The 12,489-nt window shown below is 50.6% G+C and overlaps 3 protein-coding genes across 3 annotated transcripts; all 3 read right to left on the bottom strand.

Annotated features, from left to right (window-relative positions):
* LOC104581644 lies at positions 1-3,674 on the bottom strand. Its single transcript, XM_010229718.3, has 3 exons — positions 2,115-3,674; positions 1,381-1,759; positions 1-562 (listed from the first exon to the last, which is right to left on the bottom strand). The coding sequence occupies exons 1-3, from the start codon at positions 2,718-2,720 to the stop codon at positions 522-524; spliced, it is 1,026 nt and encodes a 341-aa protein (XP_010228020.3). The 5' UTR covers positions 2,721-3,674; the 3' UTR covers positions 1-521.
* A 1,064-nt stretch (positions 3,675-4,738) lies between these two features.
* LOC106865771 lies at positions 4,739-9,376 on the bottom strand. The gene is made up of 4 exons (XM_014896562.2): positions 9,036-9,376; positions 6,606-7,430; positions 6,268-6,443; positions 4,739-5,357 (listed from the first exon to the last, which is right to left on the bottom strand). The coding sequence occupies exons 2-3, from the start codon at positions 7,101-7,103 to the stop codon at positions 6,402-6,404; spliced, it is 540 nt and encodes a 179-aa protein (XP_014752048.1). The 5' UTR covers positions 7,104-7,430; positions 9,036-9,376; the 3' UTR covers positions 4,739-5,357; positions 6,268-6,401.
* An 858-nt stretch (positions 9,377-10,234) lies between these two features.
* LOC112270050 lies at positions 10,235-11,799 on the bottom strand. Its single transcript, XM_024457708.1, has 2 exons — positions 11,207-11,799; positions 10,235-11,057 (listed from the first exon to the last, which is right to left on the bottom strand). Exons 1-2 carry the CDS (start codon positions 11,207-11,209, stop codon positions 10,587-10,589), a joined length of 474 nt encoding a protein of 157 aa, XP_024313476.1. The 5' UTR covers positions 11,210-11,799; the 3' UTR covers positions 10,235-10,586.
* Between the last annotated feature and the right edge of the window lie 690 nt (positions 11,800-12,489).

Raw genomic sequence — 12,489 nt, 5'->3', positions numbered from 1 at the left:
TGCGTGTGAAACCAATTGTACCATGTTACCATGTCCAATGCACGACACATCTGAAGAGTTGAACTGAAACAGATGACATCAGAAGCTTCATCTAAGAGAAATGGAGCTATAAACGATGATGGAGTTGCCAGAATAAGAGCAACCATTGTTCAGCCATCTACTTAATGCTTTCAGGAGTTCTGAATTATCCTACCAAACTCTAAACTCTAAATGGCACCGTTAGCTGCGCAGCAGTTACAACCAATGTCACTGCACAATTGTTCAGCCATTCAATTAGCGATTTCAGGAAGACGAAAAAATAGAAGTGCAGAGGTCAAAACTGACAGGATACTCCTGTCAGGAGAACAGATCAAGTTTAGGTAGCAGAAATACAAAAGCTGCTGAGTTTTTCCGAAAATAAATCTCTATGCAAAAGTAGACGTCCAGTTTTTCTGTGTCTATACTGATTGTGTCTGAGGCGGTGGCGCTTCTAACGATCGAGGTGAATTGTGAGGCGACCATCAGGAGTCTTCTGATCTCATCTACTCTGCGTCGATATCCGGGTATCTCAGCTGCGCTTCGCCTAAATTAGCAGAAATGATGAGGCAGTTAGGCAGCTACTGAATCAAGGATAGTAGTATCAAATCAACAATTTCCAGACCAACGCAGAGACTATAATAAAATCCACAAGGCACACGATAAATACCTACTGTTTCTCCACTGCTCCTATCTTAAACAGTTTGCAGATAACTCTTGGTATTGAGTCCCTACTCCTAACAGATCACATGACCATAGTCGAAAGCAGTTCTAAAAGAGCATATCACTGTTTTTGCTAGCACAAAGCACATTAACTACTATAAAACCGAAAATAACATGCCCATGGAAAAATATTATCTGCCAACATTTGTGCTTTTCTTGCAAAAATCATAACAAATTCCAGACTACCAGATATCAACGTAAACTCTATAAAGATGAATGGTGATCACTGAAAGATGCAATGAAAAAAATAGTACCAAATAGAAGAACTGAATTATCTGAAACAAGGACATCTGTATGAAACCAACAAGTCATGTTAACAGAAGCATGTTAGCAACGGTTTCAGATTAAAACAGTTTCAGTAAACTGTTTGTCTGTTTTTCAGTCTACAACAGTTTCAGTATAGTGTGTGTTTAGGCTCCAAAACTTTTACTAGAGGCAAATATAGTACCAAATGAAACCATAAATCCTAACAGAAGCATCCTAGCACCAGTTTCAGGTTACAACTGTCTCAGTATTCTGTTTTTCAGGCTACAACAGTTTCAGTATACCGTATCTACACTGAAATTAAACCACAAATATCATGCCCATGCAGAAAATTTAAGATGAAATTTGCAGCATTGACAGGGAGGGCCGTCCTCTGACCTGGCGTCCCGGTCCTGAAGACGACAACGAAGAGGGTCTCGCCTTCGACAGGCAGGTCGACCAGCATCGGGCACAGCCGCGCGTAGCGGCCCGCTCGGACGCACAAGACGATGGAGTTCCAGTCTGACCAGAGCGTCGAGTTCCGCCGCGCGTAACCCCTCCTGTAATTGATCTCCGCCTCGCTAAACTCGGTGACCATCCAGTCCTTGAGGAGGAAGATGGAGTTCCCCCTGAACTGGACCTCGGCCCACTTGTCGGTGGGGTACAGCCCGTGGGTGCCCGCCGGCACGAACCGGATCAGCCGCCACGGTGCCTCTATGTGGTTATCGTTGGGGTTCATCCAAATATTCCAAACCCTCCTTAAGTAGTTGCCGGGTTCCTGCAGTTGATCAAAGAAGCAAATGCGATCAAGAAATGGCAAATTTGATCTCGATCGAGAAGAACCAGTTATGCGGTGGATCAACAAGTCAAGAAACAGAGGAGGTGGCAACAAGTCAAGAAACAGAGTACGTGGCAAGAAGCCAAGAACTGCTCCCTGGAAGCGCAAATTCGACAAACATAACCAAAAGTTGGTCCAAGGCGAATGAAATTGACAAAAATTTCGGCCCTGCGGTTGAATTCCAATGCAGATTTTGGGCATCCAAGAACCCAGTTCGCTGAATTTGATAGGTTCCGCCGAGAGCAATTTGAGGAAGCGGGCAACGGGCATGGAGGAGGAGAAGTCGAGAACTCACCTCGACCTGGGGATATGGGAGGCCAGGAATGTTCTGCCTGGCGGGGATGCGCTCCACAACCCAGCGCATCATCATGCTACGGCCGTCGAAGTCGTCGACGGTGGGGCGGTCGTTCCAGCCAGGGTACTTCCCGTTGGCGCGGAGGTAGTGTCCGTCGACATGGCGGAGCAGCACGTCGTCTCGAGACACGAGGACCTGCCACATGATGTCCTCGAACTCCGGCTCGTCGTAGGGGCTCTGGTAGACGTGGATGCCGTGGTGGCCGAGCTCCGCCGGGATCCCGCGAGTGGAGCCAAGGTAGAGGCCGTAGGCGGCGCCCTGCAGCAGCAAGTACCCGTTGCCCAGGCCGTCGTTGTAGATGTGCACCCGCCACGCCACGTTCATCGACGCCCGGCGGGGGGAGAGGGATATGGCAGCACCGTCGGTGTCGGCGTGGAGGTAGGTGCCCAGCACGCGGCTTCGCAGCCGCACGTGCTCCCCGTCCGGGAACCTTGGCCGCCGAATCTGTGCAGGCATGGCCGCCGCCGACGACGCGGATGCCATGGCCGCCGCCGACGACGTGGATGCCATGGCCGCGAGCGCTGCGCGATGGCATGGGGATGCCATGGCAAGGGAGGGAGAGAGAGGTGGATGGGGGCTCTTGGTTTCTGGGCGAGGAAGGGAAGCAGGGGATGGGAGTTCGTTGACAACTTGAGAGACGGCGGTTATGTTCGGGCGGCAGGCGGGGAATTTCAATGTCGGCCGTGCGGGCTTCGGGAAACAACAAGTGGGCTTTGATGAGCGGGCCGTGGAAACAACAAGTGGGTTTTGAGGGCCCACAGAGAGCTCGTCTGCAGCGGCAGTTCTGAATTTGCTGACTGATGAAATTCAGTTGAACTGCTGAATAGCTTCCAGTAGGTTTCTCCTCAGTGTGTGATTGGTTTAGAGTGTCGGGCCGCCCGTGCGCTGCCAACCGGTTCAAATCAATTTTCTCGGGTGTTTGGTCTAGAGGCGATGCCACCCACGAGCGAATAATCCCACAAAACAGCGGTTCGCGTGAGTCGCTCTTTTTGGCCGGACCACGCGGCTCACGGACGGCTCGCGCAGAAATCTCTCCCGAAAAGCTCGTTTCCCCTCCTTTCTTTCCAATCTCCCAAACCCTGCGACGGGCGCCCGGTGGCGGCGACGGGCTGCGAACAGCCGCGCTGGCGGTCCGCGAGCAAGGGCAGCGGCGGCCGCGGTTCGCGAGCACGGCAGGCGAAGGCCGCTGCTTGGGCGGCAGCGGAGGCGGCGCGAGATGAGGGGCCTGGGACGCGAGCAGGGCGGCGGGAGAGGCCACTCGCGAGGAGGCGGCAGGTCGTGAGCAAGGCGACGGGCTCGCGAGGAGGGGAGCTGTGAGCACGGCGAGGGGCTTGCGAGGAGGGGGGCTGCGCCTGCGAGCACGGCGAGGGGCTTGCGAGGAGGGGGCCAGCTCTTGAGGACGCGACGGACGGCGAGCAGGGGCGGCGGCTCGCGAGGAGGTAGCGGCGGAGGCGGCCTGCGGAGCGGCAAAGCGCGGGACGGCACAGACTGCAAGGAGTTCCGGCGGACCTGCAAGGCGGCGCCGGCGTCGGAGGCGAGGTGGAGGACGGCGCCGGCGTCGGAGGCGAGGTCTAGGGCGGCGCTTGGAGTCTGGTTCAGCTTAACCCATCTTAACAAAACACGAGAGTTTCTGACCATTTTATCCAAACATGAAATTCGATCCGCTTCACTCGTAAATTCTGGTCGGAGCCAACCCACGTCTTTCGCCCACCAACCAAACACACCCTTAGTTAGCCTGTGCTTCTGGTTCTCGGGCGAAATTTCAGAGTTCTCTAGGTGGAAACACTCCAGAAGGAAACCACAACTGGGGGGAAAAGTGAAGAGTTTTGAGGAAAATACAGCTCGGTGTTAAGTACTCATCTTAATTAAGGAGTACCTGTCGGGACTTATGTGGCGACCGGAGTTCCGCCGAGCAGCATCAGAGACGTCGATTGGGCTTCTATCGGAGACGCCTGGAAGGGGGTAGACAGCGCAGGAGCTGGATGAGCTCGATTCCGACGGAGGAGACATTTCTGGAGAGCGCAGCTTGCGCAGGCGGCGGCGGCGATCCCCGGAGGTGGAGGCGGCGGCGGCGGCACCGATTCATCCATAGCACACAGGGCCACAGGCCTTCTGGCTAATATGTTTGGAATAACTCAAAAACAGAACGTGGGCCTTCTGGCTAGTTTACGTCTTAAGTGGGCCTACAGATATCAGCCCACTATCAGTTATGAGGCCCAATACGAAGCCTGGCTATAAGGCTTAGGCTGGGTCGTATCACCCGGCCAATGAAAGTCGGATTGGCTGCGTAGTTTCGATCGGTTGAGCCGTATTGGAAGAATTCGGGTATTGGGCATTTGGCGTTCTTTCGAATTACGGCCCACGGAGATACGAGTTGATGAGCAATGGCATGGGCCCCGGCACGAACATACTCCTAGCTTTCCACACAGGTTGTTCTACCTCTCTCGGCGCCCTTGCATATCTGGTTGACCTTGATAAATTTTATTGATCTCTAAGCTTTCTCGTATGCTGCAAATGTTAGCACTTTCTTGACATCCTCGCGGAGTAAATGGCTTTAATTTGAGATGAGAGCCAAAGCAGAAAGTATTGATTGTCAGGTTGATTCCAAGGTATGATTCCACAAGGATCGTCGACCAGACAATTGGACTACGTCCGGTTTTGATTTGAGGTAACTGAAATAGATGAGAACGAAAAAAAAGAAACAAAAGCAATCCCACAAAAGCTCCGCGTGTCAGAAATTGCTATGTGCCCAGAAGTTATTGGTATCACAAAAGTTCTGAATTCTCATGTTCTGAAGAGGTGAATTGAAACAGATGACATCAGAAGCTTCATCTAAGAGAAATGGAGCTATAAACGACCAAGTAGTTGCCAGGATAATAGCAAACATTGTTCAGCCATTCTACTTAATGCTTTCAGCAGTTCTGAATTATAGAACCACAAAGCCGAAACCAACAGGTTCCTCCTGTGGGGAGAACGGATCAAGTTTGGCTAGCAGAAACACAGGGGGTGCTGAGTTTTTCTGAACCTATATCACTACGCAGAAATTCTGAATTCTCATGTTGTCGTGTCCGAGGCAGCGGCACTTCTAAAGAGGTGAATTGTGAGGCGACCATCAGGAGTCCGACTCTGATATCACCTACTCCGCATCGATATCCGGGTATCGCAGTTGCAGATGAGCTTCGGCTGAATTAGCAGAAACAATGAGGTAGTTAGGCATCATGTCACAGGTTTGCAATTTGTAAATATCAATATTAGAGTTAAAAAAATCAATATCTTCTCTCTAAGGCTGAAATGAAATGACTGAACTGATTTGGAATTTTAAGTTCAGAAATTTCTAATAGAGACAAACACTAACATATGGAAGAACTGAATCATCTGAATAAAGGACAGTAGTATCCAAACCAACAATTTCCATACCAATGCTGAGTGTCAAACTTTGAATATGTTTTCTTTTCCAAGAAAAAACTAAATTAAGACCATCATTTAGCATATGTACTTAGAATGATAAATCCACATGGCACACTGTAAATACCTACTGTTTCTAATCAGTTACTTTTATCTTAAACAGTTCTCAGACAACACTCAGTATTCAGTCCCAAGTCCTTGCAGAGCATATAATGCCTCTTGTCGAAAAAAGTCCTAAAAGAGCATATCAGTCTTTTGCTAGCACAAGCAGATTAACATTCCACTAAAATAAACCCCAAAAAAACATGCCCATGGAAAAATATTATCTACCAACATATGTGCATTTCTTGCCAAAAAAATAAAAAAAAATTCAATACTACCAGATACAAATGTATAGTGTGTTTTTAGCCTCAATTTTTTTTTTTACTACAGGCAAATATAGTACCAAATGGAAGAACTGAATTATCTGAAACAAGGACATCTGTATGAAACCAATAAGTCCCAAGTCTTAATAGAAGCATGTTAGCACCAGTTTCAGGTTACAACAGTTTCAGTAAACTGTTTCATTTTCAAACAACAACAGTTTCAGTAAACTGTTCTATGCAAAAATAATATCTACAACAAGACACCAAAAAATTTAAGATGGAATTTGCAGGACAGTTCCTGCCAAAGGAGGGGGCCCTCTCACCAGGCGTCCCGGTCATGACGACGACCATGAAGAGGGTCTCGCCGTAGCCATCTCGAGGCAGGTCGATGAGCATCGGGCTCAGCCGCGCGTAGCGGCCCGGTCGGACGCACATCAAATTTGATCCCGAGAAGAAGTCAGGAAACAGAGGTGGCAAGAAGCCAAGAACTGCTCCCGGCCTGGAAGCGCAAATTTGACAAGAACAACCAAAAATTGGTCCAGGGAAAATGAAATTGACAAAATTTGCAGCCCTACGGATGAACTCCAATGCAGAATTTGGGCATCCAAGAACCCAGTTCGCTGAATTGATAGGTTCCGCCAAGAGAAGTCGACTAATTCACCTCGATCTGGGGACGAGGAAGGCCAGGCATGTCCTGTCTTGCGGGGATGGGCTCCACGACCCAGAGCATCATCATGCTACGGCGGCCGTCCGAGTCGTCGATGGTGGGGTACTTCCCGTTGGCGCGGAGGTAGCCTCCGTTGGCATGGCGGAGCAGCACGTCGTTGTCCCCGGAGCCGGACACGACGACCTGCCACATGATGGCCCTCACCTCCGGCTCGTCGTAGTCGTGCTGGTAGACGCAGATTCCCTGGTGGCCAGCCACCTCCGGTTCCGCCCGGTTGCCGGTGGAGGCGAGGTAGAGGCCGTAGGCGGCGCCCTGCAGCAGCACGTACATGTTGTCCCGGTCGTCCTGGTAGACGTGCACCGCCCACGCCACGTTCATCAACGCCCGGTTCTCGCTGAAGGAGATGATAGCACCGTCGGAGTCGGCGTGGAGGTACGTGCCCAGCACGCGGCTCCGCAGCCGCACGTGGCCCCGGTCGGGGAACAGGTCCATCGGCCGCCGACGCTGTGCAGCGTAGCAGAGGCGGCGAGCGCTGCGCGGTGGAGAGAGGAACGGAGGTGGGGACGATGGATGGGCTCTTGGCGCTCCGGCGAGGTGGGGAGAAGAGAAGCAGGGGAGGGGAGTTCGGGCGGCAGGCGGAGAATTTCAATGCCGTTGTGCTGGCGTCGGGAACCAAGTAGTGGGCTTCCGCCTCGCGGGCCGTGGAAATGAAAATACAGCCCATATGCCACATGGTTTAGATGAGCGGAGATGGCCCACTGAGAGTCTCGTCTCCAGCAGTTCTGATTCTGAATTTTAGAACCTGAAGGCCGAATCCTCCTGTTTGGAGAATGGATCAAGTTAAGCTAGTAGAAACACAGGAGCTGCTGAAGAAAGATTTTCAAAATTGATCAAATAAAAACAAAAATTTCGAAGTTGCAGGAGTAGTATTTTTTTTCTAACAAAAATAAAAACAAAATACTACTCCTACGACCTTACTTGAGTAGGAGTAGTATTTTAACTAAGGATAGTCTTACTAGGCTAGCATGCTAAAAACAAACGAAAACAGAAACCGTGAACCATTTATCTTTTTTTATGCTATGTTGCTAAATATTTGTGGAGTGTGGTTATGTGCACAACTGCACTGAATATTCCCTAACAAAACTGCACTGAATATTCAGGTTGTTCCTGTTTCTTTTTCTTTTAGTGATCTGTGCAGTTGGGCTCTGAAGTTTACTGGAGTTGTTAGAATCTTGATGGCTGTTGAGACGTTGCTTTAATTTGGGCTATTCGGAAATGTACAAATGCTGTTGTCTTTAAGCATATCTTTCCTACTGATCCTACTACTACGGTCTTTTAATTTCAACTGTCACATTGGTTATAGGTGATGGCTGGAATGCAGAAATGAGGCCTGCAGAACAAACAATGCTTGGGATCCTGATTGTTGTCGGCTTGTCGCTGATGGAAAACGAAAATGAGGTTTTCCATCGAAGAAGTGGATGGAGGCTGAAGGTTGGGTTAATCTTGCTTGGACAGGACTGAGGTTTACTTTGATTATGTTGGGTTTGGCCTTTTGCTGTTTAGCGCCGCGAGTAGCGCTCCTGGGTCTGTCTTGGATTCCCATTTGCTGCTGCTTGCTAGTACATGGGTGTACGGTGTACCAGATTGCTATAGCTATGGACTTCGTCTCCTGAAAGTGATGAAGTGCTTCCAACAAAGTTTCTCCTTAATTAGCTTGTACTTGCGCTGCAACATGAGTTTTATTCCATGCATATCGATTTGGTGGCTTTCTTCTGTAACAAATTTCCTCATGTATGTTGATGGATATATACATATGGTCCAGGTCAACTTTGACATCTGTTTCACAAACTTTATTATCGTGTACAACATCATCTATTTTATTTATTTTATTGCTTACTTGAATTGCATCTTGCAGAGAGTTTTTTGTTACTTTCCAGTGTTTTCTGTCCCCAAAAAATTTCTAGTGCTACACTGGTTATCATGCTTAGTAACTATCCTGCAACCTTCATCACATCACATGATCAATGACTACTTAATTTGTCACTTAATAAGCTGTTTTCTTTCTTCTGGTCCCATCTATACCCTAGAAATCTATGTAACAGATATCTGTTACTCTTAAGAAATCTATGTAATTTCTAATACCCAAAGGTCACAAAATGATACGAACAATATTTTTGGATGCAGTGATGGTACAATATCTGAAACCTACAAAGTCGCTGAAAACAGAAGGCCATTTGTGGTTTTTTCGCTTGTTCTATTCTATGCATCACACATATGGTCAGACCTTTCAGTCTAAATTGTTGAGAAATAACGGCCGGGTTCTGCGTTTTCTAGGGTGAAATTTCAGAGTTCTCTATGTGGAAACACTGCAGAAAGAAACCACAACTGGGGGGAAAAACAGCTTTGGTGGTACTAGTTTGTTACCTGTCGGAAACAATGTGGCGACCAGAGTCCCGCCGAGCTGCATCAGAGACGTCGATTGGGCTTATATCGGAGACGCCGGGAAGGAAGCTTGTGGCTGCGACTGTACAAGAGGTGGACCGCGTAGGAGCTGGATGAGAAGATGAGCTCGATTCCGACGGGGGAGACATTTCTGGAGGCGGTACTTGGAGCGCGGCGGCTGCGGCGGCGGCGGAAGCAGCGCTTGCGGCTATTGCGCGCGCGGCCTGCTTCGAAGGAGCGATGCTGGCCGTTGACGGCGCGCGGCGGCGGCGATCCCCGGAGATGGAGGCGGCGGCGTCGGCGGCACCGATTCACCAATACTGTAGCACATTGGCTAAAATAATTGGAATGCCTGAAAAACAGAAGGTGGGCCTTCTATTGTGTACACGTCTTAAGTGGGCCTCCAGATCTCGGCCCACGACCAGTTTTGGGGCCTAATACGAAGCCAGGCTGTGTCGTCTTCCTCGTTCTCGGGACCTCTCCTTCCCCGGATCGGGCCACACGCATGTAAGCTTAAGACCAAATCGAATCAGTTTCTGGTTAGAAGTCAAGTCCGTTTAGGTGTAGGTCTCGTATTCAGTGTTTTAGTCTAATTGCATCTTGCCGTGTATATATGCATGTATACGGTACCATGTAAGTTAATTCCCGAAAATAAGAAAAAGAGAGAGCAGGCTCGACAAGGGCCTGTAGCCATACCAAAATCAATATTCTCCTGTGTGTGCGTCACGCGAGTACTACTAGTGCTAGCTGCTAATCGATTTGCTTGCTGGGCAGTTTTGTACGTGTGCGTCTCACCAGAGTTCATCGGCTCGTCGGAAAGTACTCGACGTGTGCGTTGCTTGTTGTTGCTGCGTGACTGCCGTGTGCGTTGCTTGTTGTTGCTGCATGACCGAGATTTTGGGCTGATTTCCAACAGCGCACAGGTACCCAGGCAACTTTCAGGAGTCTTGATCTGATCTCATCTACTGTGCATTGATATCCGGGAACCGCAGCGCAGCTTCACCTGAATTAGCAGAATACCAGTTCCTAACTCGTCAACAAAGTAATTAAATAAAAAAAACAACCTCGTAATATCAATGTCATGCTAATATATAAGGAAGATGTCCACGTTGCATGATGAGCAGTATAATACTAATTCAGCTTCTAACTTTTACATATATTAGAGGTATCAGGTAGGGTGCATAGTAAACAGCATTGGCGATTTTCCTTTGACGTGCGCTACCGCCTTTTCTAGTCCACAAGTAACATGCAGACTCCACACGCTGCAGCAAGCACACAAGTCTAGCAGAAACCAAACCAGAAGCTGCACCAGCTACAAGTGCTAATCTCACTCTCACATACGTGCGTGTGGAGTGGTTGATTTCATAAACAAAGAGGATGGTGACTGAATCTGATGCTGTCTCACTCTCACACCAGGAACAAGGACACCACAAATTCAAGCAAAGCAACTTCACCTACCACCAAAAACTCAAACCAACTAAACGTTTGGCCTGCTGTCTTATTAGTTGGACCTATGATCCCTAGAGCACAAGTTTACAAAATGGCTTTGACCATCCTGCGGCCGACGCTGAAACGCTTGGACTTGTGCTTGATCAACCTGAGCGCCCCTCTGCTGCCGCGGCACTCAACCTCGACGCCTGTGAAGACGGCGAACATCTCCTTGGTCCGGCCTTCCTCTTCCATGTCGTCGAACACCCTACCGATGCAAAACTTGCCAGAGCCCAGAGGCAGGCGGTATGGGGCCAGTACCTGGACCCAATGCTTGGGCAGTGGTTCGTTCCACGCTTTGTGCAGCACCGGTGGTGTCATTGTGGATGCGGCGGCGAGGTCAGAGGCAGCAAACCGCTGGCCTTGGGAGTGAGACGTGAAACCAAACCAGAGACCATGCTCGGGGGCGTACTCGGCGCCGCCATGGAACGGGAGTGGCCACTTGCCTGCATTGCTCCACATGCCGCTTGTCGTGTCGAACGAGTAGGTGACACCGTCCTGTGTGGAAACCCATATCTGCGAGTCACCGACCACCGTGTAAGCTTCGACGATATCGGACTTGTTCATCTCTTTCCAATGATAAGAAGAGCAATCCTCGGCGCGGGTGGCATAGTAGATTGTCGTAGTCAATCACAAAGGGAGGTGGCGGGAGAGAGGACCAGTACCATCGATCGTCTCCGCAGAGACCGCTCGAGTTCTTGTGGTGGAAGGCCTCGAAGGGATGCTCCTCATTCTGCAGGCCAGGGATCTCGTTGAGAAGGTAGAGGCTGTCGTGGATCGCGATGGAGACAGGAGAGACCTTCTAGGATGTTGCTGCTGCTGCTGTCCATGGAGATGATGTCGTTGCTGCTGCCGCCGAGCGACATGAAGTTGATCTCGCCCGAGTGGTTGTCCGGAGGGGGAGGGCAGGGGAGGTAGAAGGATATGGCGGCGCGAGGCAGCCGGGCATTCTCGATGCTGTTTGATTGATGCCGCAGCTGATTCTAATGCCTGTCTTGTTGTTGGGTAGAAGAGCCTCCAGGGGTTGATGCGGTGAAGGGCGTAGGCAGGGCGGAAGCCGATAGAGTTCTGGACTATCAGATTCACGAACCGGCGGCTCATTTTCTCCATTGCTACGAACTCTCTTCTTTCTCTAGACGGGATCTGGATCCAATTGCCGACTCTAGACGATGCCTTCCCTCTCTTGTTTCTCTAATGGGATCTGCGAATTGGGGAAGATTAAGGAGATGAAACGGGGAGCTAAAGGGCTGGATCTGTTGGTGGGGTGATGGGAGGAGGGGAACGTGAGATTTGAAGGGGAGATCGCTAGATACCTGCGGTGGAGGCGCTCGCGACGGAGCGAGGGGGCTCGACAGTGGGATGTCGACAGCGGGATGGGTGACGGCGCTCGCTCCAGGAGGAAGAGGGGAAGACGAGCGACGGGGTTGGGCTATATCTGGCCATTGGGCCGACCCGGCACGGCCCGGGCACGAGGAGGCGGTGGCCCGGCATGGCACGGGTCGGCACGAAATGGATCCGTGCCGTGCCGGTTTGGCCCGTGGGCCACATTCCTGGAAAAAGCCCGGCACGTGGTTAATTCGTGCCTGGCCCGGCGGCACGTTAGCCCGAAGGCCCGAGAAAGATAGCTCGGCCTATTTTCGGCCCGTTCGGGGCTTCAGGCTGCTTTCGGCCGTTCGGGCGCCCCCCGTGCGCGCTGGCGACGTGGAGAACTGGAGACTAGGCCGTTCGCCTGTTCTGGAGCCGCCTGTGCGCGCTGGCGACGTGGAGATTGGATTAGTTCATGGATTAGTTCGTGCGTTGCTTTGGCTCAAAAAAAAAGTTCGTGCGTTGTTGCCTACCCGGTGTTCCGTCCGAGGTGCTGTCCAATTTTGTCTCAAAAAAAAAGAACTAACGCGCGACGCCTACTCAGCGCGAACGGTCCACCGCATGCACGTTTGCACAGCTTGCG

This window comes from Brachypodium distachyon, chromosome 1 (assembly GCF_000005505.3).
Source record: "Brachypodium distachyon strain Bd21 chromosome 1, Brachypodium_distachyon_v3.0, whole genome shotgun sequence".
Classification (NCBI taxonomy): Eukaryota; Viridiplantae; Streptophyta; class Magnoliopsida; order Poales; family Poaceae; genus Brachypodium; species Brachypodium distachyon.
The sequence above is the reverse complement of the archived record's forward strand: the minus strand, read 5'-3'. Positions and strand labels throughout refer to the sequence as shown.

Bases quoted from the DNA above. Each gene is read 5' to 3' on its own strand.
- LOC104581644 (XM_010229718.3), bottom strand. From the start codon at position 2,720: ATGGCATCCCCATGCCATCGCGCAGCGCTCGCGGCCATGGCATCCACG. The intron at 1,760-2,114 runs GTGAGTTCTCGA...GATCAACTGCAG, and splicing joins TCCCATATCCCCAGGTCGAG to GAACCCGGCAACTACTTAAG. The intron at 563-1,380 runs GTCAGAGGACGG...CTGCTAATTTAG, and splicing joins CTTCAGGACCGGGACGCCAG to GCGAAGCGCAGCTGAGATAC.
- LOC106865771 (XM_014896562.2), bottom strand. From the start codon at position 7,103: ATGGACCTGTTCCCCGACCGGGGCCACGTGCGGCTGCGGAGCCGCGTG. The intron at 6,444-6,605 runs GTGAATTAGTCG...TTGCGCTTCCAG, and splicing joins TTCCTCGTCCCCAGATCGAG to GCCGGGAGCAGTTCTTGGCT.